This window comes from Syngnathus scovelli, chromosome 2 (genome assembly GCF_024217435.2).
Source record: "Syngnathus scovelli strain Florida chromosome 2, RoL_Ssco_1.2, whole genome shotgun sequence".
Lineage (NCBI taxonomy): Eukaryota > Metazoa > Chordata > Actinopteri > Syngnathiformes > Syngnathidae > Syngnathus > Syngnathus scovelli.
The window spans coordinates 2,530,733-2,557,989 of NC_090848.1; the positions used below are offsets into that span (position 1 = coordinate 2,530,733).

General features: G+C 41.6%; 2 protein-coding genes across 2 annotated transcripts in view; one reads left to right on the forward strand and one right to left on the reverse strand.

Annotated features, from left to right (window-relative positions):
• Positions 1-13,177, reverse strand: part of LOC125989179 (adenylate cyclase type 6) — a 30,533-nt gene extending 17,356 nt beyond the window's left edge. Inside the window, exons 1-3 of the mRNA XM_049755259.1 lie at positions 13,018-13,177; positions 12,044-12,196; positions 10,025-10,919 (exon numbers count right to left, since the gene is read on the reverse strand). Of these exons, the coding sequence (XP_049611216.1) occupies positions 10,025-10,918 (894 nt within the window). The 5' untranslated portion in view covers position 10,919; positions 12,044-12,196; positions 13,018-13,177. The remainder of the gene's footprint in view (positions 1-10,024; positions 10,920-12,043; positions 12,197-13,017) is intronic.
• A 6,226-nt stretch (positions 13,178-19,403) lies between these two features.
• On the forward strand, positions 19,404-26,870 carry LOC125989193 (voltage-dependent L-type calcium channel subunit beta-4). Its single transcript, XM_049755282.2, has 14 exons — positions 19,404-19,956; positions 20,763-20,882; positions 20,957-21,079; positions 21,155-21,276; positions 21,801-21,853; positions 22,117-22,136; positions 22,240-22,320; positions 22,675-22,733; positions 22,806-22,906; positions 22,968-23,119; positions 23,206-23,301; positions 23,433-23,603; positions 23,680-23,718; positions 23,798-26,870. The coding sequence occupies exons 1-13, from the start codon at positions 19,918-19,920 to the stop codon at positions 23,707-23,709; spliced, it is 1,167 nt and encodes a 388-aa protein (XP_049611239.1). The 5' UTR covers positions 19,404-19,917; the 3' UTR covers positions 23,710-23,718; positions 23,798-26,870.
• Positions 26,871-27,257: the final 387 nt, after the last annotated feature.

Consider the following 27,257-nt stretch of genomic DNA (forward strand, 5'->3'; position numbering starts at 1 on the left):
CGCGGATAATTGGTTCCAAAAACCACCAGTGATAAGTGAAATCCGCGAAATACGGGGCAGGCTAACGAGTTAGCGGAAAGATGCTAATTTGCGATCGTGCTAACACGCGAAAACGGACTTCTAAAGTAATGTAAACAAACATTTGGAGCAATACTACATTTTCCTAAAGGTTAGACACATGTTTTCTCAATTTAGAAGTTTTATTTTGACTTTTAAATGTTTTTTTAATTTGGAAATGTAGTGAAGCCGCGATAAACGAAACGCGAAGTAGCGAGGGATCACTGTATTTACTGCTTCTATTTTAAATATGAGATAACATTTTTTTTTTCTGTCCTCGGTATGAATACTATTCAAGTTAATGAAAGTTCCCAGCCAAAGCTAATGCTCCCACAACCCAACCCTGGACAAGCAGAAACAAACAGATGGATTGATGACCGGATCGTAACTTAACCAAAAAACCAACGTTCAGTTCTCTGCTGTCTTTACTCACTCATCCTAACTATGTGACAAAGTCCAGACCATTAAATATAAAACTATGAGATAAACGTCAAGAAATTCCATCTCCTTTTAAGCACAATCTACAATACGAAACCAGGGCCAGCATTTTACCGGAAGGCACACTGGAGTGCATTTAGTCCCTCGGACAACAAGTATACAGGGCTCATAAAAATAGGACGATTCAATTACATTAAATGAGAGCACATGGGCAGAGAGAGGAGCTCTGAATAACAACACAAGAGTTAAGTTTCACAAGCATCAGATAACAGCAGCAACTCACTTTCCAACTCCGGTCCCCGCCTCTGATCATACACAATATTTACTCTTACCTCTGTCCAAAACATACAAATCAATACCGTGACCAGAACAACACGTGAGCGCTTGGGCTCAGACGAACATGCTCCAAAAACAACTTTCATGAATCCCGATAACATGGACGGTAACATTTCCAAGTAGTAAATATCATTTGTCATTTTCATTCCGGAGGAGCAATGATAATCAAAGGGATGCATTTGCAATTCCGGAGCTTGTGAATGACCGAGGGGCTGACTTGAAGCCGATCACAAGAAGGAGTCATGCATGCTTTGACAAAACTTCTTTTATTTCGGCGTTTCCTTGAGTCTGTAGCATTTCAGCGCCATGGAGGATTTAGTGCTGGCGTCTTCCGGAACGGATTTCCGAGTGCACGGTGCCGAGTTTTAAATGAAATGTTACGCAGGAGTGGCAGATACAATCAATTCCCACAAATTAGTTAAACAAAACATTATGATGATGACAAAAATGCCATTTTAAATATACAGTGATCCCTCGCTACTTCGCGTTATGTTTATCGCGGCTTCACTACATCGTGGATTTTTTTTCCAAATTAAAAAAACATTTAAAAGTCAAAATAAAACGTCAAAATTGAGGAAACATGTGTCTAACTTTTAGGACAATGTAGTATTGCTCCAAATGTTCGTTTACATTCCTTTAGAAGTTTGATTTTGCGTGTTAGCATGATCGCGAATTAGCATCTTTTCGCTAACTCGCTAGTCTTTTTGTTGGTGACCGTAATTCGCGGATTTCACTTATTTCACTTACTGTATATTATAACTATAAATATACATATATAGCAAAATAGTTAAAAGTTTTTAGCTTTTTTCCCCCACAATGATCAACAAACTTGGAATTATAATATTATTGAGGTACTGCCCTGCATGCGTGAGTGAGTGAAATCACAATTCAATACCAGTTAGTTGGGATTTTAGAAAAGGATAATCTTAGTAGATCACATGCAGAAACAGAATATCAAATCTGTTGGGGAAAACAAGTAATAGAAAATCACGCCAACAGACAATTTTGCAAGCATAATCTAATAAAAGATAAAAATGACCGCCCTTGTTTTGAAAGTGACGTAGCTTAATTACATGAATTGGTTTTTGGTGTACTCTAAATCGTTTTTTTTTTTTTTTCTCCCAAATGGTCTTGTGTTACTTTGCTATTGCAACGAGTGGGCATAATTGATGATAAGGCAACGTGATTCTTTGTGAGGTTTCTGCACTTGAGAGAGAGGATCCTGTGACTTCTTCAGATGAATCATGAGACGGTGGGGGGGCCTCGTTAATGTGGACGAAATGACTCATGTTTAGTCACAGACAATACGAGAATGTGCTGTCAAGACTTTTGCTTTAGGGTTGTTATAAAGGGGTGTTGTGGTAACGAGGTAAGCGATTTGTGCTCACTCACTCCTCTCTCCGTCTCGTTCTCTCTCTTTGTATATAAGTGTAAATACCGTATTGGCCCGAATATAAGACGACCCTGATTATAAGACGACCCCCTCTTTTTCAAGACTCAAGTTTGAAAAAAGCGTTTTGAACACCAAATTAAATTTTTATACAGAAAATAATTTGAATAATCTGAAAAAAAATGATCCTGTCGAGCTCTTGAAAGCGGACTATATATATATATATATATATATATATATATATATATATATATATATATATATATATATATATATATATAACATAACATAACATGTCAACATAAATTACATATATACTTTTAAATATGTAATTTTAAATATGTTTGAAATAAAGATAGATGTATATAATAAAAATAAATATAATATATAATATAAATAAAGATATATATATATATATATATATATTGTGGATGGATGTACTTTACTGGCTTTGTGTGTGTGCATGCGTGGCATTTGAACAGCAGGACATTGTTCCGTGTTTGCGCAGCGATGGCAATCATGTTTGTCAATTACAACACGGTCTCGTCGGCGCATTCTCTCGCCATTACACTTGCTGTTGCCTGTTTAACTATGCAACAGATAATGGGCGGAGGGGCGGGGGGGGGGGGGGGGGGGGGGGGGCACAGGACGGATAAGCGTGACCGTTGTCTTGTGTTGACGCTGAACTCTGACACACAACTATTCACCTTCATGGAGAAACAAGGCTATAAAAGCCTGAGCTAGCATTCCATGCTGATCAACATTTAACGCCACTAATGGATTCCAAATATATTTGTGCTGGGTGGTTGGCCGTCAGCCATGGCACTTCAGCCTCGACGTATTTACTTTCACACGGAGCCAAGTTGTTAGTAAACCACGAGCAGCCATTGCAGTCACCCGGCTATTATTAGGCTAGGCTATTATTTTCCTTCTCGTTGGCGATGTTTTAAGAGCAATATATTATTCATAACTGATTCCAAACTGCTCTTATAGTTGTTCTTCTACGGTGGTAGCAGAACATCAGAGGTAGAAAAAGTAATCTGGACTTAAGTAGAAGTACCATATTTTCCGCACTATAAGACGCACCTAAAAACCTCCAATTTTCTCAAAAGCCGACAGTGCGCCTTATAATCCAGTGCGCCTTATATATGGGCCAATATTGAGCCACTTCAGCAGGTGTGTCCAAATATATGGATTTATATACATATACATTATATACATTTGCTTCAATTTTGATGTTCGTTTTGAGGTTTTATGTGACAATAGTGCCTAAAAGTTAGCCAATGCTAACACTGCTAGCATCATTTGAACGTATCCCCACTCGACTAATCCCTGTGTGTGTCTCTGACCAAAGTCACGACCGTTCTCAAACATGACCCTTCATAATGGCATGCGATGATGAAAGTGTGTAGCCATGATAACTAGTCAGAGAGAAGGCTTATCTAGCTTCAATAAAATAGCAGCACTAGCAAAACCAAGATAGTATTAGGATAGATAAGCAACCCTCAGGTGCTACCAAACATATTTGTAATTGTGTGTACTGTAATACTAAAATTTATTCTTCAATTGTTCGTTTTTCCTTCGGTGCAGAATTTGTTTTTTTAATTAGAGATGCAAAATGGGGCCAGTGTTGACAATTTAAGAACTATAACAAACATCTTTTTATTTCCCAACGAAATTGTAACCCCACCTTTAATTTCATACTTCAAGAGTAAGATTTTTATACGACCTCGTACTTTGTCATTCGTCATTAAAGTGTTTGTGTGAGTAATACCAATAAAGGTTTGAACTCTGGCACGATGTCATGTGGACTTTGTGCTTAACGTTGAGATCTAAGTGACACACTTCCATTTTTTAACTTGAAATCTAATCATCTCATCTTTTTAACAGTATCAAAAAAATCTTAGACGTTCACCAAAAAAGAAATGAGCTCGCGTGAAGGAACCCCTATCATAGCGTGTTGCCATTACTCTGCAACAGAATGTGTCCTTGGGTGTGGCCAGCTGACCTCGAAGCCCTGATCTAGATTTAAAAAAAAAAAAAGATTACATCAGCAGTCCATATTTCACCATTGCCAGAGTGTGTGCCAAATACAGTTACAGTGGCCAGTCAAGTTTTTCTTATATAATACTGCTTTAAATGAGTGACATATCTGTGACATTTCATCAATGGCTATCTTGCTCTCCAGCGTTAAGCGTAGTGATCAGTAAGTTTCCATCAGTCCCGCATCCATCTGACCCAACAACAATCTAGAGTAGGAACAGGTTTTTCCTCCCGTGCTGTAACAACACACAGTAACAAACAGCCTGATGTACTTTAGATACCGTACTGCCCTCCTAAAGCGTCTGTCAAGAAATCCTTCTAAGGACCAGCCAGTTTGGGATTTGAGAGCCAAAATTATCCCCGCCGCAGGCCAAAGAACATCATATGTTTGCTTGAATGTAAATCCACATGACTTTTTTTCCCAAGCTGGTTATGTTGGAACCCAAACAATGCTTTTATAAATCATCCCTTTTAAGACATCTAAGCGAACGTTAAGCTCATATGTTATGGAAATACATATACTATTTCAAAACAGAACATGTCTCCCATGTAAGTGTGTCTGGTGCCTGTGAACAAAAGAGAGACAGGTGGGCTGTTGTAAACCAGACTAATCTGGTTTACACCATGTATGTTTATATATTACAAGCCCCTGTCACAGGCTTTTGGCCGTTGTTGACTTTGAAGGAGGAAGAGGCTCAAATGATCGGTCCCGCATGTGTGTAAACTGCTTAAACAATAAATCTCTAACCATTGATAGGATACTTTGGGTTAAACAGTAATCCCTCGTTTATCGCGGATATTTGGTTCCAAAAACCAAGTGAAATCCAAGAAGTACGGTCACCAACAAGAAGTACTGGGCAGGCTAACGAGTTAGCGTAAATATGCTAATTCGCGATCATGCTAGCACGCGAAATCAGACTTCTAAAGGAATGTAAACGAACATTTGGAGCAATACTACATTGTCCTAAAGGTTAGACACATGTTTCCTCAATTTAGATGTTTTATTTTGACTTTTAAATGTTTTTTTAATTTGGAAAAAAAATCCGCGATGTAGTGAAGCCGCGATAAACGAAACGCGAAATAGCGAGGGATCACTGTATAGTAGTCTAGACGAGAAGTAACAAAGGCATGGATTCAAAAGTAAATTAATGTTCAAAATATTTTTGTTTACTGTCAATAATAGCTTAGTGGAAGTGATAGCCTTGAAGAGTCACTTGTTGTTCACGCACCACATGTACACAGTGAGTGAAAATGCTATCATTGCTAGCTAGCGCATGTGAATATTAGCCGCGGATTCCCAAAGTTTATGTCTTTCCAGTTTGGAGCGGTTACAAATTCACGATAGGACAACACTCGGTAATCTCCTCAGAATGTCTGTCCTCCAAAGTGAACTTCCTTGGCTGCCCGAGTCGCTTTATCTTCATCTGTCCGTCGAACCCCCTCAGAGTCGAGTAATGAGACATGAAAGTGGCCGTGAGTGTGGAGAGCTCAGTGTCAGCTCTCTGGGAAATAAAAGGTCGCTTCGTTTGAGATGGATCTTTTGAGAAAGGATTCTTTTAAAAAAAAAAAAAAAAGGGCAGAAAAGACTGGCAGCTCTGATGAAGTCCGGTGAGTCATACCCACACTATTCATACCCTCCGTCCGTGTCACCCTCATTACATCCATCATCCCCCCCCTATGCTCCATCGAGGAGGTCTTTCACAAAAAAACACTTTTATCCCAACCGTCATCACTCTCACATCTTCTCAGCTCTACGTGCGGCATGGACATCTCCACAGGGAAAATACAAATAAGGGAAAAACAAGAGAAAGCTGGGGAGGAGGATGAAGTCCCAGAAGGAGAATGCTACTTTCCCAGATCAGGGAGCCTAGCCATGTGACGCTAGGGGCCACAAAGTTTGTGTGAGGTTATGTGTGTGATATGGAGAGCGTGACAGGCTGAATGGGCTCTCTCTGTATTCACAAAAGTCCAAGTAGCCTGGAGCCAGACAGACGGATACCTGGTGAAATTGAGCTTACAATGAGATACCGCTGCTGTGAGAAAAACCAGAGGTGGCCAAAGTACTCACACTTGGTACTTAAGTGGAACTACAGATACTTGTGTAGGAAAAGACTTGGGTTTAAAAAAAAAAAAAAAAAAAACGGCTAAAGAGACTGAGAACAAGACAGATATTGATTCCGCCATTCTGGGAATTCACCGTCCCACTGGGCATGCCGAAATATAAAATCTTAAAAATATCAAAATATGAAACGTTTCTGTATAGATGTTTGTTTTAATACTGATTCGACTCTCACGCTTGAGTCAAAGTAAAAAAAAAAAAGTACAGACTGAAATTTAACTCATGCTGTTTTTTTTTTATTTTAAGCTAAGCGCTAGCTAGCGTTGTTTCGACTTTAGCTGATTTTGTGAACTGCCAAACAAAAAAAAAAAGTCAAATTAGGTCACGATAAGGACTAAAAATACACTTCTATGCTTTTTTCAGATTGTATTTGTAGATTGCAGAGGTAGAAAAAGTCAAAACCATGCCGCAGTTTGGCTTTAGCTTCTCATCAACTAGCAGGTAAACAAGCTAACTCTTGCTTCTCCTAATCTATTGCCCTAGTTTACATTTCTTTGTGTCACTGCTGTCCCCTTTTTTTCCCCAAGACCTCAAGTAACTAATCAATGGTTTACTTGACTCTCCCTCCCTCTAGTTAATTTTTTTATGGTCACTAAACATAAGCCTAATTCGACAAATTAGAAAGTGCAGATTTTTTTTTTTATAAACGTAAGGTAAAAGTCAAAAGTTGTTCAGAGAAATAAACACTATAACGTACGGCTACCCGATAAGATTTCTTAACAAATGATTTGTACTTGATTACTTCCCACCACTGCCATTTATAGCGACTCAAGCGTATAAACGTTGGATACGGTTCATCCAAGTCATAAACAAGCCCAAACAATGTTGCTATCCTCCTCCCACATCTATTTTAAGCTCAAGTGAGAGAGCAACAATCTTGTTGGGCAGTGCGAAGCTTATGTTCCATCATTGATTTGCATGTTGAAGTGGAACATACTGTTATCCGGGGGGAAAGGGGGCAGCAAATGTGACCCGGCCGGGCGAGGCGGCCGACAAATGTGTAAATGTGCGCCTGTAGCCAGGCTGTCTGGTCTGAAGCTCTCCACGCACATACTGGAAGCTCACTCAACCGGCGAAGTTGTGTCAACATTGTCTCATTCCCAGTGGCCCCGCAGTCATCTGGGTTGCTTCATCACCATGCTCGGTTAAAAAAAAAAAAATAAAAAAAAAAAAACAATAACCTGCGGTGCATTTGACTTGGCAAGTTCGACCCAAACGTTGTCGCGACAGACAAATATGAACAGTCATTTATTTTCTACATGAGTCTGTAAGGTGGTGACAATCAATTACCCTACCGATTATTCCATCGATTAATCGGGGGGAATCGTCACGATCTTTTCCCAGATAGAAGGACTCATCTAGCGTTCTTTGTGATGGGTTGTACGGCCTCAGCATCCCAGCCTGTTTCATTTGACTACAATGGCCTCCTTGTCTCAATCTGGGGGGGGATAGCGGACTGAACGGCACCGAGCGACATGATCACGATATAGTGTAGCTCCACAATGAGAATAAAGGCGCTCCATAATCACGATTAGGCCTCCGCAAAGCTCGCTCAACCCAAGTCACCTTCTACAAAGCTCACCCAAAAAAAGTTGCCGTCTGACAAATGACACAGAAAAGCTCCTTCTCAATAGATTGGACAGTTGGAGTGAAGTTTTTACAGAACAGAAAAAAAAAAATCAATCCTACTGCTCTACCTGCTTTAGAAAGCTGCAAATCTAACCATAAAGCTCGGAATAGTCTCACAGCTAAATCTATTCAAAGCAGTCTGACTTCCCTCTGAGACTTGGAGAGCCCACGGGCTTATTAATTGTTTCCAGACCCGGAAACAAATAAAGTCAAGCAGCTGATATCTGCTCAAACTATCGTGACATCTCAAAGTGCTCACAGCTGCTTTTCATAAATCAACTTTTTCATTTATTCTGCTTTTATGTTAGGAATCCATCAAGATTTTTTCATCTCATTTATTGTTATTTTTTTTTTTGTCTATCTGTAGAGCACTATATAGCGTACGGCGCTACGAAGATATATAAATAGCGCAAAAAAACGAAATCTCATTGGAGAAACTGACGAGAGCTTGGGAAGGATCTACTTTCGACATGCCAAGAGTGCGGAAAGAGCTGGAACAATGTTTGTCCTATATTGATGCGGAGGGAAAGTAGGACGTCTCCATATGAGGACAGTAACGACATTGTGCTCCATTGTACGTTGACGACGGCGAGCCGCCGCGGTGGCCTGCCGACTATCTCGTGCTCACACATGCCAACAGCAACTGAAGGAAAAAAAAATAATGCAAATGGAAGATATTTTTTTTAGCAATATTGCCCCACTATTTGGATATTTTCCCATTTTTTTAAACCATTCAAACTTCCAAATAGTTAAAAAATTCAGGCTAATAATTCCTACGTGAGCAAAATTCCACACGTTTCACGATAACCTTTCAAAATTGAAAAAGATGCTCTACGCATTTACCGTTTCGCATTTCCCGGCTGATTCAAAACTTCAAAACGCTGAGCTCATTTAGAAGATCATGGGAACTATTTAGCACGTTCCCCCAACATTCCGTCATTTTCACAGCGGGATTCCCAAACAAAGAGATATTTTACATATCTCCCTCTTTTCGCATTTCTCGACCGATTCAAACCGTTCTAACTTCAAATCTCATATTTTATACTGCAACAGTTCAACTTAGCTCAACTTCAGCTCTTCAGCTTTTATCTCACGCACAAATAGCATTTTCCAGTTAGCAAACGTGCACCACTATTCAAACGACACCATAAGCGCTTAGTTCTGAAGAGCAGGACCTGAATCCAAAGTGACGCAATCCAAGTTTGAAATGATGTGGTATCGTTTTGTAACATACTGACAGTCCTTTCTCATATTTTGCCAGAACATTAAAAACAAGTCATGAGGTCAGTTTGATCTGGACCTGTTCCAAACCCTGAAAAAGAGCAATCATTTTTTTGTATCTCATTATCTCCATTATTAACAATATCAATCAACATTTAGTACATTACTTCCCACTGTCAAAAGTAACAACCTTTTAATGTTCAAACATTTGGCAGCATGTTCTCTCCGTGCGTTTATGAGTTTGTCAAACGATAGCTTCGATGAAAAAAAGAGAAATTGTCCTTAGGCATGAAAATCACATTGTGTTATATGAAGTTGTTTTGGAAAAAAACTAAATTAATTTCACATCAACAAACACGTATATGATCTTGTTAATTAAGCTTTGCCAATTACGGACTGTGTACATTTTTCCTAGATGAAAGTCATAAAAATATGAAAGCAGCTTAAGACACACTACTCGTTTGTAGATTGCTACTTTCTATTTTGGCCTGAAGGAACTCTCTGAATTATTATTTTTTTTAATCTTGTGTGTAAAGTGCTTAATTGGAATCTGTTTTGAAAATATTAGCGATGACATAAGACTGTTGAGCTAGCTAGCTAGCTAGGATTTGCCACCTAGCGAGCTAGCCGCTGATTGGTTAGCTAGTGTGTGTTATGTTTACGCTGGAGTACATTCAGAAAATACACACAAGCACAGTGAGAACGTTTAAACTCCACACACAAATAAATAAATCGTGTTTTGTCCGTGCCAGAGAGTCTATGAGGCTAAAAACAATCAAACTGCGACTTACCAATTCCGAAATGAACGTGTCCTCTCGATTTCTCTGCCACGCCGTCAGCGTGTGGATGACTGACAGCGTGATGCCGCTAAGTACAGCGGCTCTCATTCGGACAGGCAGCAGTGTGTAGATGATGTAAATGAAGAAGACCGTCCACCAGACGCCCTCCGAGGCACTGCGGGGGTTCACCATCAGCAGCCCATACACCTGCACCACAATCAGCACCCCGATCACAAGGTAGCTCACAATCCACATGTAGTCCTGGTGGAAGCAGTTGCGGTTGCACACCACCATCACGGCCAGGAAAAGTGTCATGGCCACGCAGAGGACGGTGACGTAGGCCACGTCCGGAGCCCGCTGGATGCAGTGGAAGGTTAGCATGACCCCGCACACCACCACCAGGACCCCCATCAGCATGGTGAGAGAACTCTGGTTGAGTCGGAAGAAATAGCGCTGGTACAGACGCTCCAGTTTAGCCGACTGGAACTTCTTTGAGTGAAAAACCCACAATACTCGCATCCAGCAGTCGGTGGCGCTCAAGGCCTTGCACCGGCCTTCGGTGGATTCCCCAAAGTCATCCTCCTTCCTCCCCTTTGCTTCGCCATCCTCAAAGCCCAAGTCCACTGCCTTCAACCCCAGATCCACTCCTTCGCCCATCCTTTTCCCGTAGTGGTCCTCTTGCCATCCGCAGTGCAGGCCCAAGTTCCCTCCGCTCGTCCCCGCTCGAGTGTGGTAATGGTGGCCGACCGTATTCCGGGGCTCCGGGTCCTCGGGGTCCCTGAGACAGCTCATGTAGCGAGAAGTGCATAGCGAGGATTTGGCGGTCTTCTTTTTGCCATTGCGCTCTCCCCACGCCGTCTTCCGCTCGTCCACTCTGCCCACAAAGAAGCGTCTGGCCCACGACATCCTGTCGAGGGACAAACAAGACATACGTTCGCAAAACGGGTCTCGAATTAGCTTTCTTATGTACATATTTTTTTAGTGAAGAGTTATCGATAGCAATATCGGGGGGTTCGCTGTGCAGCAGTGAAATTGCTCAGTTGGGAGTTTGACCAAATTTGGGGAGGAAAATATGCCTCAAAGTTCAAACAACTTCAAACATATGAGCCGTCAGCACTGCTCACTCGACGGCATTTCAGCTAGCATCAAAAGATGTTTGTTTGGGTTTTATTTTATGAAAGGACCTTCATGGAATGACAACAAGAAGAATATCCAGTGTGACGTTAGTGAGGTCTCATTCTAAGAGAAATCTGAGCATATTTTTTTTTTTTGTCCAGGGTGTTTGGGTTTCATGATAGACTGAGAACTGCAGTTTTGCTTCTGTTAAGACACCTGACTGGTTTTATATTGGTAGGTTGCTGTTTTTGTCCTATAGCTATTGGCTTAATAGTATTTTCACTATTTTTATTTTCTTTATATTATCAAAAAAACTTCATTTGGTATAGTTGATTGGCGTGGATGTTTTTAAAAAGTGACAACAAACTGCAAAACTAGCTAGCTAGCTAGCTGGCCACTGAGCGATTAGCCGATGCTAATTGAGACACTTGTGATTACGTGTGTGTAATGTTTTGACATTTTGTTACCGGTTGATTTCATTTTACCCTTGCGTGACAGTTAGGACTCTATTTTTGTGCCAAACGCAAGTACAACACAAAGCACGGCTTAACTGTGTGCATGGTTGGAGTTTTCTTTTGTTATTTACGTAGACACGCGTGGGTAGAAAAATGGGTGTTTGCGCCCTTGTGGGAGTGAACACAGCCATCCTGTCATTAAAACAGCTTCTACAATCCCCTTCAAATTCAGCGCCTAGCAAATGCGCCTTTCTATAAAAATAGAGCCGTAAATATTGAATAAAATGAATTTACTGTGAAATTTATTACGCCGAGTCATTAAATTTAACAGCATTTTTAATTGGTATGTTTTTTTTTTTACAGACTACAGGAAGCATTACTTTATATATCTTTGTAGGAGGAGTCAAATAAGAAAAGCAAAAAAAGAAAATAGATTTTACAGGTGCACGTTTCCACTTACCTGGGTGGTTTGTTGGATTTAAGACTCCTCTTTGGGCTAGTTCATGCCAGCAGGTGCACCTTGAGGGCTCAGTTAGTTCTTTCTGCAGTCTCCCAAAGTATTAATGTATTAGCCCTGCACACGATCGGTTACCTCTGTAGGCCTTCATGTCTCCTGGGGGGAAAAAAAACAAACACAAAATCAGCTGGCAGATCAAGATCAGGCCTGGACTACCTTCAAACTACCTGTATATCGGTTCTCACCAGTCGACCGGTCCCTGCCATCTATCGCAACAATCTGCTGCTGTCATTAGTGTGCTCCATTTGACAACAAAGGCCTCTAGAGTGGGCACCAATCAGAGATCAAGAGCTCTCCAGCCACATTCAATTGTCCATGCTTCCATGAGATCTTATGACTCACGTAAGCTAGCTTCAATGACACCGACCTCCAAATCTAATAAGCAAATCTCTGTTCTGGATGAAGGAGGACAAACCATGTGGAACTTGGAAGGTGCACGTGAGGGAGACCACCAGGAGCATGATCGGATCCTCATTCCCACTGTAGCTCCTGCTGTCATGCAAACTATGAACTAGATGTTCCCATCCCTGAGTGCAACCATTGGACCAGGCATGCTATTCCTATATACGGCGAAGTGGAACAGGCAGACCGATGGTGGCGGCGGCGGCCAGTTATTACATAACAGGACGCTGGGTCGACAGCTCTCCGTGTTCACTCACTCACATGCAGCAGGCAGCACGCCCGCGAGTGCACGCCGTCGTGCAGCCCCCCGTGCCCTCTCACGAGTCCCGGAGCCCAACATTCCGCGGGGCAACTTAATGCACGGCCGAGGATGTGCAGGCAAAGACCCGGACGCGCGGTGGATGTTTGGACTGAGATGTCAAGTGGCCAACACCGCGGAACGGTGCAAATTTAATCAGCACTTCTCTGCCAGTGTCACTTTGACGCATTTGAGCGCAAGGTTCACACACACGCACCTTTGGCGAGGGTCGATCTTCCAACACCCGCAGCGGAGCAGCTCCAGGTCCACCCCCGAGACTCCAGGTTCTACGTAGCCGCCGACGCTGGAGCCTGATCCGGATGCAGATGCGGCTGTGTGAGCCTACGAGCTCCGACCTGAAGTCTGCTGCTTCTACACTCTCTCTCTCTCTCTCTCTCTCTCTCTCTCTCTCTCTCTCTCTCTCTCTCTCTCTCTCTCTCTCTCTCTCTCTCTCTCTGGCTCTCGCTCACCCACCTTCTCTATCGGGCAGCCAATAGCACCATCTAGTGGTTATAATCTGCAATACGTATATATTTATTTACTCACTCTTTTCCGTTGTTTTTCCAGCAAGTGGCGCCATTGGTCACAAACTTCACACTAACTCCAATTATTGTAAATCTCTAGAGATGGCTTTATATGTCCCAAAATGTTTTTAACGCCGATTTTTTTTTTCAAAAATGTGATTTACTTTTTCTAGCAAAATCGTTTTTTCACGTAATTTTATGTGTTGCTTTTAAGTTTGGTGCAATGCTCTACTTTTTAAGAAGAAAAATTCAATTGCAAAATTCAATTCCAAATTAAAAAAGTCTTCTTAGTGAAAAGGTGTGGATTGTGTTTAAGGTTGTTGAAAGTGGTTAAACAAGATATGGAGCGAGCGGCACGCTGCGAGAAAAGTTCCTCAAAACAAAGGAGATTAAATTGTTTGCTTCAGCGTGTCTCCTGTGGGCCTTGTCATGATGATGCAAACCAATCATATTTTCCTTGTGTACTAAGTGTAAAAACAGTCTCACTATATATTCAATGTTTAACATCTCATCTCAAGTCTGCAGCCATCAGATATGAAAGGAGTCAACACCAACCAGGTGTTTTCTCACCCCCCCTCCCAAACATTCAAAACACAACACCCCACCCTCTATCTACCCTGCCAGTGCCTTAAAATAGCTGACGCGCATCCATAATGCACCAGCAGCAGGACTCTGCCCTCAGAGGCTTTAAATGGGACAGACAGACTGACATGTGCACGCCATGCTTGGCTGCAGTTCCCAAAACAGAAGCCATTTTCTGTTTAACTTTCAAACCTCCATTCATTCATGTTTTATTCACATTTACTGCTCATGTGGAATTGGAATGGATGCCTTGCTCCTTCTTTTCTCGTCCCCCCCCCTCCCTCCTCACACCACCACCACACTGTTTCCTTGCAACCCGTCCTATGAATTATGAATTTTTGCCGGTGAGTTTCACAACTGGCACAGTCATCTTTTTTTATTTGTATCCATTTATTGATTTATGTTATACTTCATATATTTTGCTTCATACTTGAACCTATGTAGCACTTTAGCTGAGCAAGGGTGGAGCTGTTTTTAGCACAAACTCATAAACACGATGCGGATTTTGAGCTGGCATACATGGAAAAAGACAAGATGATTTAGTTAAAAAGTTAAAAGTGTTAAATTTCTCATCCATGCAACGACTTATAGACACACTGCACACAACCAATCCGTAATGCTGTTGCATCCACAGCGAGTGGAAAGCCAGCCAATCATAAGGCAGCTGTGACGTCATTTTCAGTCGACAGCCAGTCTCAAAATGGCCGCCCCGTGAGGTAGATGAAAACGAGCACGTTTTTCTGCTTAATTCATATTTCACAAACAAATTGTGAACCAGAATGTCATGTTTAAACGAGTGTGGGCACATACAACATATTTTAAAAAAAAGTTGACTTGATTTCTACTTTAAGTTACTGATTTGTTGGCACTGTAAACGTTACTTTCCAATCACTGTTTGTAAAAAACAAAATAATGATAGTAAAAAAACATCAATAAAAGCCAGTATCGCCTCCAGAAATATTCTTAGTAGAAAGCTGATGCTTGCTCTTTAATTGTGTTTCTTTTGTCAGGGAGGAGAGCAAGGACGATATGTAGAAGCGATAGAGGCTTGCTGACGTCACAGCAGTGGAGGGCGGGGCTGCTAGGCTGCCAAATCCACGAGAAAGAACTCGTCCACTCATGCAACGGTGCACTCGAGTGTTGCTCGGAAGAGAGAGCGCACCATGACCGCCTAGCGGAGCCAGAGCAAGAGAGAGCGAGAGAGAGATGCTCTCCCACCTCCTCCCACGGAGTAAGTACTGTCCTTTCCCTTCCGTGTCTGCTGCATTTCCACCCGTGGATCAGGAGCGCATGGATGATGTGTGAAAAACATTTGTGGATTGAAACTTTGAGGGGAACGCCTTTGGTTGGCATTCCGTGGCATCGTGTGAAGATGTCTGATGGTGCGGGTGGGTGGGCGTACTTGCTTGAGGGAGAAGGAGTGCATCTGGGACCGCGAGGGCTTCCTGTGCCGGGTCAATTAAATAGTGCATGAGACGGAGCACTAAAAGCCTGTCCCGTGAGGCGCAAAGTGCTTTCTTTGTGTGTGTGTGTGTGCGCGTGCATGCATCAATGCGCGATGCCTTGATTAAAGTTGATGAACCAGCAATGTTGACATTGTTAACCATTCCAATTCCTGCTTGAAAACACTGCTTATGTTTATCTTCGCTTTTCACCAAAGATGTTCCAATCTTGGGCAATGTGTTGTGTGCATCATGGGTGGTTCAGAAAAAAAATTCTTAGGAGACACCAGCAAATATTCCAAGCCAGCAGTTGGGATGCTTTAACGTTAAATATTAGGTTATGCGCTTATGTAGGACGCCATTACATATTGATAAGTCTGACATTCCCCTTCGTCAAGAGGCACCAATTAGGCCCAACTCAAACCCAGAGCCGGAATGGGGTCAGCGAAAGTTGCAAACACGTGCAATTAGTGAAGGATGCTGCAGTGGGCAAAGCTGAATGCAGCTCCATGTGGACTAGTTAGTTAGCACCAGCGTTCATGTATAGCGGTTTGGGGAAGTCGGGGAAATGGTGTCAGGCAGAAGAGGAAAGCGAGTGAAAAAATAGAATATAAAAGTAATATGACAAAAAGCTTTAATGCAAAATGACATTTAGCTATCCGATTAATCAATGGAATAATCAATTCTGAAAATATTTTATATCTCAGGAGGTTGGCTGATTGAAAAGTAGATCTTAGTTGAAAAGACGTTGGGCAGCCTTGGTAAGGATGAAGTCAACAGTGAGAATGAATTGCGAAGATCTTCGGCTTGCTCGCTGATTCAAGCATCAGCGCGTGCCAGCCTCCGCGTCATTGCCTCGTCCTTATTGCATCAGTAGCGTTACTCTTTGCAGATGGCTAATGCAAAATGTCAGCGCGGCCGTACCATGTGGGCTTGTTGTTAGCGGTTGCAAACGAAGCTGGTCTTGCAATGACACGACATCACACATTATTATTATTTTTTATACAGTAAAAACGTTTGCAGCGCCGTTAGAGTAATACCATGTATGGTTGGATGCTCAATTTGTGTGTATATTGCTGCTTTGTGAAGATTCATAATTACCGTATTTTCCGCACTATAAGGCGCACCGAAAAACCTACAATTTTCTCAAAAACCGACAGTGCGCCTTATAATCCGGTGCGCCTTATATATGGACCAATATGGATTCGTGGATGAGGACTAATTTATTAAAGTAAGATTTACGCGTGTTGTGTGATATTAACGTTTGCGCAACATAGAGTCATTGATATATTGTTATTGTTTTCACTATTTCAATTGTTATTGTGATTGCATTAACGTTTGAGCAACGTTGAGTTATTTATTCTATGCGCTTTATAATCCGGTGCACTTTATATATGAACAAAGTTTTAAAATGGGCCATTCATTGAAGGTGCGCCTTACAATCCGGTGCGCCTTATAGTACTGTAACATCAATGCTAATCTCTGTTAGCTTGCCTTGGACATTTCACATGATCTGTTAGCATTAAGCTAATTGTTGTGTAAATCAGGGATGTTTAATTCTCTTTGGTTGGACATAATAATATATATATAATATAATATAATAAAATAATAATAATAATTATTATTATTATCATTATGTAAAATAAATAATAAAATAATAATAATAATTTTAGATGAATTAAAAGCAGGCTGGAGTGGTAACACCATTTTAAAAAGTGTATTTTTTTTTTATCATCCCTCTTTTTGCATATTTTAACCGATGTTCTGGTGTCCATACATTGTGATCAGAAGGGGCCGTATTAACTGCAGGATCACCCCGAGGTAACATTAGAGCAAGAACAGGGTGGAGCTACTCAGGACAGGATGAAGCTTCTCCGCTTGTGCGGTTCTCCTATTGATCCACTCAACCCGACTCTGGTTGCATCGTCAGGGGATGGCATGATCCACCTCTACCCGGAATGCTGCCTCAGCTTCCCCTTTGCGCAGAGGGCGAGGTGGCTCCGATATGAAAAGAGCTTTTTTTTTTTTGTCACTTCACTTCTGCAATAGACCTCTCCTATTCTGTAACATGTCACGAGTAATTTAATGTGTAAAACACATCTTGTGATTTCAAGACTTTTAAGATACAAATTTCTCGATATGCACTTATACTGCATGCTCACCTCTCGCTGCCTTACTTATTTCCGTCAGTGTGTTTTTTGGGGCCTCTTGTGACAAGTGCTAAAAAAAGAAAGCATCACACCCGCATGACAGTACCAGGAGGATAAAACAATACTGCGCAATGTAATATTCTTTTTTTTTTCTTGTTTGTGTCTACTGTACGAGAAGCTAGTTCACATATAAATGGACTAAGTCAAGATAGCTGAGCCTGTTTCAAATTTGTTTTGCTCTTTTGTGGTGGGAATTCATCAAAAGTCAGTCAACTTTGACAATCCTCCCTCCCAGAGGTGATGGTGGGAGAGGTGAGGGAGAAAAACTCGAGGAAGAGAAGATGCTGAGTTATAATTAGATTGACTGAAGAATAAAACAAATTGTGCTAATCTCCTCACATTTGGCTGCCATCTTCCTCTTCCTCCTCTTGTCATCATTCCCTTTCCTTAGTTTAACATTGGATTAAGCAGCAAATGAGCATTTCGTGATGTTATTTTCTCCCCGTTTCTCTTTCGCCTAGTTATCTTTATTCTCTCGCCAATTGTTCTCTTGCTTGGCGGCATTGCGCCCCCAACTCCTACTTCATGTTCAGCCCTAATGATGAAAATAGTCACCCCGGCATGTATTGTCCACTCCAAAGAATGTGTGTGTGTATGGGCCTCAGGTTCCTTTTTTATTTCAAAAACATGTCAGAATAAAGCCCTTAAGACATGTTTTGCTAAAAGCCGCAGTGGAGTGCACTTCATTCTTAGGCAAGGAACCTTAAATGAGGCAGATGAGAGCGTGCGGCCTAGCAGCATAATGCACACCAAAGTAGCATCGTCAGTGCCCTGGGTTGTTTTATTTTTTTTATATTGAAGACAAGAGCGAATACATGTTTTCGTTTAAGTGCTACACGGTGAAAAATGGAAGGATACAATGTCCACGTAGACATTCCGTATTTTTAATTTACTAAACAAACCTTGAGATTACGAGTGTTTTTTCCGGACTCGAGCTGTCTCCGATCGATTTTTCTCCTTGTACTTGCTTGAGATACTAGCATTTCAATCGGTGTCACACAATAAGCAGCACGTTAGCAAACACTGAACGTCAAAAAAGAAGTTTCGGGATATTAAATGTCACTACCAGTTGAGGAGAAAGAGAATTGCACATTGTAAAGCCAAGAAAAAACAGCAATAATGGATTTCTTTGCCTTGGAAAAGCCCACTTAGCTTAATGCTAACAAACAAGTAATATGCTAGCAGTTAGCATTGATAGTTGTAACGGAGCAATTCGTAAACAGTTTTTATAACAGGAATCACAGGCCAAAGCCTCCTGTGGCAAAATTTGTTGAACATTATCAGTAAATAGTAATAAAATCACTGCTAATCACGTTTTACGCCATAAGTGAAAACATAAACACAACAGCCTGACCACAGCAGTAAATTTTTCACCATCATCAAAAAAAAAACAAATCGTGTTTGCCATTCCAGAGAGATTCACAAAATGTCTTCTAAGCTTGGCCTTATTATCACTTTTTCTCTCTTCATCTTGAATTTGTCACCCTTCTCGCAGCTTATGCCAAATTGTGCATCACTAATGGCAGACCAATGATGTCAGTCTTCAACGTGCCTTTCAAAAGGGAACACATAATGGAAATTTGACTTTTTAATTGCTGTTCAAGGGTGAAGTAAATCCTTATTCAGCTTCCTATTTTGGAAAAAAAACTTTTCTGTCGGCAAGCCTTTCTCCATTTTGCCGAATTGTGCCATCGCGGTAATACCTCCATTGCTCCGCTCATGACTTAGTTTTTGGGCTGAACGAATATCCACCATTATCAAGTGATTACAATCTGAATACTGGCCCGCATCCAAATACCGTATTTTCCGCACTATAAGGCGCACCTAAAACCCTAAAATTTTCTCAAAAGCCGACAGTGCGCCTTATAATCAGGTGCGCCTTATATATTGACCAATATTGAGCCACTACAGCGGGCGTGTCCAAAGTCCGGCCCGCGTCCCAAATGTATATATCTTATATATGGACAAAGTTTTGCGCCTTATAATCCGGTGCGCCTTATATATGGACAAAGTTTTAAAATGGACCATTCATTGAAGGTGCGCCTTATAATCCGGTGCGCCTTATAGTGCGGAAAATACGCTATGTCCCCTTTTATTGGTAAAAGTGACAGCAGATCTTTCTGAATGAGCGATTGGCTGCTCCTCATAGTAGCAACGTGTGATGCTGCAAAGGCAGATGCTTGAGATTTTCCATCGGGGTGGAGCTGATGCCGAGCGAGCAGCCTTACAGTCGCTGCATCACTCTTGTATAGGAAATGACTGTAGGCAAAGCAGCAATGACAGCTGTGAAGCACTTAGGCTGATGCTGCCCCCCCACCCCCACCCCCCTCCGCAAGCATAGGGGAGGTGGGGGGCAATCATGTCTGACTCCAGCGCGACAGGACTCATCTTAAACAAGGTAGGTTGTGATGCGCCCCGGCCGTCTTTGTTGCCACGCTCCGCAAGGCGGGCGGACTCTCGGTCACGAATCCCCCCCCTTCCCCTGCCGCCGCTTCTATATATAGACCAAGTCGCCACAAAGTTACACGTTTTCCGGTGGCGCCGCTTGTAAAGAGCAAGGCAGGGCGGTTGCAATAACAGGCTAAATGGCTTGAAAGATGATTTCAGCTTTCTTTTCGACCGCTCTAGTTTGAATTCATGAGGTTGTCCGTGGAAAAGATGTGATGAAAGGTAAACTGCTTTGAAGTTCTTGGATTGGTTCACTGTTGAGCTTCTGCAAAGGAGGATTTTTTAAAACCAACATATTGTAACCCTAATTCGTTAGGAACGGCGGCAGTTCTAATTTAATACCCATTAACAGTCAGCGTTTTGTCTGCAGTAAACTAGACCCCCTACAGTGAGTACTAAAAATACCCCAAATGGACCCGGGATTTATTTTTAGGACTTTTGTACGAAATACAAGGCACGTGAACAGAAATTCACTTTTGTGAGTATCAATACCAGATATCAGTATCGGTATCAGCCTTATTTCAAGGTGTCGGTACTCACAGTGGCATTAAAATACAAATAAAATAAAAATAAATACATATAATAATAAAATAAACAAAATAAATATAATAATAATAATAATAAAATATATATAAATATATAATAATAAAATAAAATAAAAATAAATACATATAGAATAAAATAAACAAAATAAATATTGTGAATCCAGCCTTTGTCACTTCCAGTATTTGAAAGCAGCCATTCTTTTTTTTTTAGGGTTCAGCCGATTCCTATACTAGTCGACCCTCGGATTCCGACCTGTCCCTGGAGGACGATCAGGAGGCGCCTCGGCGTGAAGCCGAGCGCCAGGCTCAGCTGCAGCTGGAGAGAGCCAAGGTGAGATCACGGTACTTGTCCTTATGATTGATGACGCTCGGTTGATATTTTTATACTTTTATATTTTTTTTAAGTCGAAACCAGTGGCCTTTGCAGTAAAAACCAATGTTAGTTATTGTGGGGCCCTGGATGAAGATTGTCCGGTCCAAGGCGCAGCCATTAATTTTGAAACCAAAGACTTTCTGCACATAAAAGAGGTGAGAGGTCATGACCATCCCTGCCGCTTTTTGACGCAAGACACTCTAAGTGACGTCTGATTTTCTGCGCTGCAGAAATACAACAATGATTGGTGGATCGGTCGACTGGTGAAGGAGGGCGCGGACGTCACCTTCATCCCCAGCCCCGTCAAATTGGAAGCCATCAGGATCAAACAGGAGCAGAAAGCAGCAGCCAGGTCAGAGGTCACACAGGCAAATGTAATTGCAGAGTCATTTTAAACTAGCTGCTGTAAGATTAGCAACTAGTTGTCGCTAAAGTGCATTCAGGGTATTGTGATATTTAGTTTTGCATTATTACATTATTTTTTTTTTTTGGGTTTGACTTGCAAGATCAAACTTCCGATACCATGTCACTGACTTCACTCAATGAATGTTGAGAAACATTGCTGGAAGCAACGGATATTAAAACACGGCAACAGATGGAGGGAAGTGCTGCTGCTTGTCTCATCCAAACAATTTAGTTCCAGACAAAAACGAAGGAGCGTGTACTTTTAATGCGCCGCACGTCACAGTTGACAAATTCTACGTCATCGACCTGCTGTCATTGCCCCAAAGCCACATTTCCACAACACCTTTTAACGACGGTTCCCGTTGGCCCGCCTACTTCTTGTATCGCTCGGCTTTGCCTTGCAATTTTCTCCAAATTGCCGCCTGGGGGGGATTCGCCCGAGATGACACTTAGCATTTTGTCGCTCCGCAGGAAAGGAGGCAACGCGTCATCCGGGGGTTGGAGATCCACGCCGCCATCTGCAGGTATGTAGAGCGGCGAGAGTCCAGCTGCCGAGTCGGTCCTCTTCAGGGGCTAGTCGGCTCCCAAACGAGAGCTGTACCGCATACCGCATGTTAACAGGATGTGAAATTTAAGGCATGCGCCACATGAGCCCCTCAAAGTGCTCCACTGTGTCATTTACAAACCACAGTTAGCAAAGCATGCTAACGTTTTGCTTAACTAAATTAATGATGGCTTTCCTGATGCACTTCTTCTTGTCTGATGTTTGCTCCTTTTGTTCTGAAAGCCAAACAGAAGCAGAAACAGGTGTGTTTTCCATGAAATGAAATGTCTTAAGTGGCTCTGTCTATACATCGGATGATAACATTTGGAGTCATTTGTTTCTGTGTTGACTTTTTGTCTGGCGTAGACAGAACTTGTGCCCCCGTATGATGTTGTTCCCTCCATGAGGCCGGTGGTGCTGGTGGGGCCTTCGCTGAAAGGCTACGAGGTGAGACATGTAAAGAGAAGCCTTAAATTTTCTTTATAATAGTATGTCCCAACACAGCATTCTGATTAATATTGCGTTTGTGGATATGAGTTAAGCAACAAAATTCATCTCAGGGGGCGGCCATTTTGTCACTTGTCTCAACAACCAATCACGTTTCAGCTTCAGAAAAATGGTGAGCTGTGAGTGGTTGGTCATTTTCAGCAAGTGGCAAAATGGCCGCCACCCTTAACTGGATAAAACAGGCACATTTGGGTTGTTTAATTCATATTCCACAAATAAAACATTAATCACAACGGTGTTGAGTAAGAAAAAATGTAAGCGTGACTTCCCTAACTCGTCTTGATGTGCTTATAGGTGACGGACATGATGCAGAAAGCCTTGTTTGATTTTCTGAAGCACAGGTTCGACGGCAGGTGTGTACAGAAAAATAAAAGTTTATTTATGGCCCCTCGAGTGCATGTGACTTTATGAAGCACTTCTTCTAGGATCTCCATCACACGGGTGACTGCTGACCTGTCGCTGGCCAAGCGCTCGGTGCTCAACAAGAAGGCCATCATGGAGCGATCCAACACGCGCTCCAGTCTGGGTGAGTGATGACATCATCATCAGCAGCCATGTCTTTGTGTTCACACAATTCTTCTTCTCAGCCGAGGTCCAAAGTGAGATCGAAAGAATCTTTGAGCTGGCCAAGTCTCTGCAGCTAGTCGTCCTGGATGCAGACACTATCAATCACCCATCGCAGCTTCTCAAAACCTCTCTGGCCCCCATCGTTGTCTACGTCAAAGTGTCCTCGCCCAAAGTAGAGCACAAAGCCACCTCATAGGTCTCCACAATATCCGTGTTTTAGTAACTCCTTGTGTGTTTTTGTGTGGGCTGCACTGTCAGGTTCTGCAGAGGCTGATCAAATCTCGAGGGAAGTCACAGAGCAAACATCTGAACGTCCAGATGATGGCAGGGGACAAGCTTGCTCAGTGTCCGCCTGTATGTCACTTTTGCTCCATCTACTTTGTAGAACCATCAACGTACACTTGAGCCCTCAAACTGACCAAAGTTTCATTTAAGCATTTCTTTTCCAAACGGAGATTACATATCCTATTTTGTCCCACCACCAGGAGATGTTTGACGTGATCCTGGATGAGAACCAACTCGAGGACGCGTGCGAACACCTGGCTGAGTATCTGGACATTTACTGGCGTGCCACCCATCTACCTTGTTCTGCCCCCATCAACCCGGTCCAGGACCAAAGTGTTGTCACCCCTCCTTCCGCTAACTCCAGTCAACAGGTATGTTAGCAAGCCAGAACTAGTCGTGCTTTTAGTAGATATAGTAGTAGTAACTAACTACTACCATGTTTCCTAGTTCTCTGAGACTCAAGAGTTAATCGAGTGACCACTTGCGGTGAGTCTTCCTCTTCTGCTGCAACATTCGATGGCCAAAACTCACTGATGTTGCAATGTGCTCTCTCCTCCTGCGGAAGGCTTGGGGCAGCCTAGGGCGCCACCATGGGGTAGCAGCAGCAGTAGCAGCAGCAGCTTCGCTCCACCCTGAGTGAGAAGAGGGACAAAAGGCAGAAGCAGCTGGAACGTGCGGAAGCGACACAAGATACGGTTTGGGGTGAAACAGAGGGAGATCCTGCTCACCGCTGCCCTCTAGGGGAAAGTCACTTGCTCCCGACGCCACATGACAACTCAGGGTCGCCTTCTGTACACATTCTGATAACCTTCTGCTACACACAGACACACACTGACAGTTGACACTGGTTAGGATGAGACACCTGTCTGTCTGTCTGTCTGTCTGTCTGTCTGTCTGTCTGTCTGTCTGTCTGTCTGTCTGTCTGTCTGTCTGTCTGTCTGTCTGTCTGTCTGTCTGTCTGTCTGTCTGTCTGTCTGAAGCCCACAACACATGCGAGGCTCGACGGGAACACTTCAACAACCACTACTATTACTCCTACTCCTATCGCCATTACAACTAATAACTACTACCAGTACCCATTAATAATAAACTACTACTCACTACTACTAACAACTACTATTACTCCTCACTACTAGAATTAATATTACTATTTTTACTACAACTGCTACTACTACTGCCATTTAGTACTATCACTAATTGTAATGACTACTACTCAGTAGTACTATTAGTACTAGTATATATTACTTTTACTACTGCTAGTAGTAATCGCTGAAGTGGGAGTAGTAATAATACTACTGCTACTACTTTTACTACCACTAACTACTATTATAGTAATAGTAGCCTGCTACTTCTGCTGTCTTTACAACTCCAACTATTAGTAAAAACTGCCGTGAATAGCACCTAGTAGTACTACTACTACCAACTTTGATTTACTCGTAGTATCTACTAGTAGTACTATCGCTACTATTTACTACGACTAATGCTAACTACAATACTCTTTCAAATATTACCTGCTTGTATTGCACTGGGGGAAAAAAAATGTTGAATTTACTGAAAAATAATCATCTGGATCAGATATATTTTTAAAAGTAAACTTTTTTTCAAATATACCTATGATGATGACAGAAGATGAAGTAAATTCAACACCTTTTTTTAGTGTGGTGACTAGTAGTAGATCATAATTGTGGATATATTTACTAATGCTGCTACTTGTGGTAGTATTTGTATCCCATTATACTACTAATTAACAAATACTTTTCTGATACTGTTATTAGTACCAAGGTACCACTAGTACTATTTTGAGTACGGCAGACGCTAAGAGCAGTAAGACACGCACATTTTTCGCTGTCAACATGTGTCGTGGGCTTAAGACGACAAACACAGGTGAAAGCTCCTCACTAACTCCGTCTTCCGTCTCTACCGAGCTGACATTCCAGTTGAACCAAACGCGATTCCTGAAAATGGCACAAATTGTTTCTAGGCGTCGACATGCTAGCGGTCGACATGCTAGCAGTCCACAACGCGGCGGAATCTTGAATTTTTCAAGTTGCTTGATTTCCTTCCGATCCGCTGGTAGCCTTTTTTTGTATAGTTTCTTTTCTACACTAAATGTAATGTAGTCATGGATGACATATCTTTCTTGCACACCGCCATGCATGTCAAGCACAAGACTAGCAAGGGAAACAAACTTCCTCGTAGCCATTTGTCACTTTTTATGGATGTACAACTGCCAACGCCTCACTCACTCATTTGCATCTTCCATGACGTCAGTCATATTGCAAATCAGTCACAACATTAATATCAACGTTGATATCAACAACCAAAAATGCTTAGTCAGAAAAAACAGCAACAACAAATCAACATGAGTAAACTTTGATATCTGATGCTATTTTAAGATTTATGGCCAATTCGAAATGACTTTTCCTTAAGCACTTTAATGGATTTTGGAGATTTTGTGTTGTGAAATTGGAAATGACTTTATGTATAGGCTACATCATTCCAAAACATATTTTCTTGTATCATTTGAAGCATAAAAGTGATCATAATTCATGGTCAGGATGACAACCTGTTGTGGTATATTTGAGTTGATACAGTTTTTCCATCCACTTCTAGTAGCAAATTGCAGTATCTATATAAAAAATACTGACATGAATGAAACTTAGTCATTTTGATGACTTGAAATGCATATTTACAGTGTAAACAAATCCATAATGTTATATTTTCTTTTATTTAGCCTCCTGTCATGGACCACCCATCAGCTGGTTATTATTGTAAATAATGTAACGTGCATGACATCATTGTATTGCAGTTTCATCAGAAGGGCTTGGCAGGATCACGTGACTCATCCAATGTTATCAAATACGTTATCAACGCTTCATTGTACAGATTTACGATGGACATAATAGAATTATAAATTGTTCTGATTAGGATGATTATCCAACTGCACACAAACTGATAACAGAACGCATGTTTTCTTTTAATGCTTTCCACATTTTAGAAAACAGTGGTACTGCCAAGTTGGACCCCGATCGTTCCAATTTTGGTTTTAAAGTGGAACGATTTGATTTTGGTTGCATTCGCCTCTTTTAAACCCAAACCGATTGTTTCAAATCTTTTTTTTTTTTGTTACATATTTAGGCTAACGGATGCCAAACTGGAAAGCCACTGTTTATATATATAATTACAAAAATTTCAGGATGCGGTATTGATGAAAAAAGGTCTTTGTACTCCTATTAACGGCAATTTAATAAAACAGGATGTAGAATCTTAATAATATACAATAAATAAAATAAAATAAAAGCGTGATAGGCATCCTACTGGAGCTCACGAGACTCAAGCACACAGCTTATATATTTTCTGCCGAGAATTTGTTTTCCAAAATGCCAGAGCTGATTCTTTGCTTCCATGAAATTAGGCCTGAGCTACCTAACGTTTGCGGAGATCCAACTTCAAGGTGCCACTGATCATTCAGTAAAGCACACTTTCTTCTAGGAGGTTCTGTATGCAATACAAAGTAGAGCATTGCCCTGAAACACGGCTGAGACTATCAACCTCCTCAGGTCTATCGTGGAGTATGTTTGCACTACACTGTATTTTTCTTGTCTGCTTTATGATGCAATAAATGCACTAAGTTCGGATCTGGCGTCTCAGGCTTGATAGGAAACATATTCCACGCTGCAATCACACCGTGTGTCCGCTAGAGGGCAGCATATGCTCCATTTACTCCGTAGTTTGGTTTGCTTCTGGTTTTATTCCTTCCATCATGTGCATAAAATGAAAAAACATTTGGAAAAACAAACAAACACATTATACATATGACAATATAAATTATACAATATGCTAATATAAATACGGTAGTATCATAATACCCACAATTGTAAATGCTATCACATCAAGCTTCCACCTTGTTTATTTATATTTCTCCCCTATATCTATACATATGCTACAACTTAAGCTCCTATTGCCGTTTGAACCGTTTGGATTTAATTTCATCATGAACTCAGGAATGTGATACCCCGATTGAC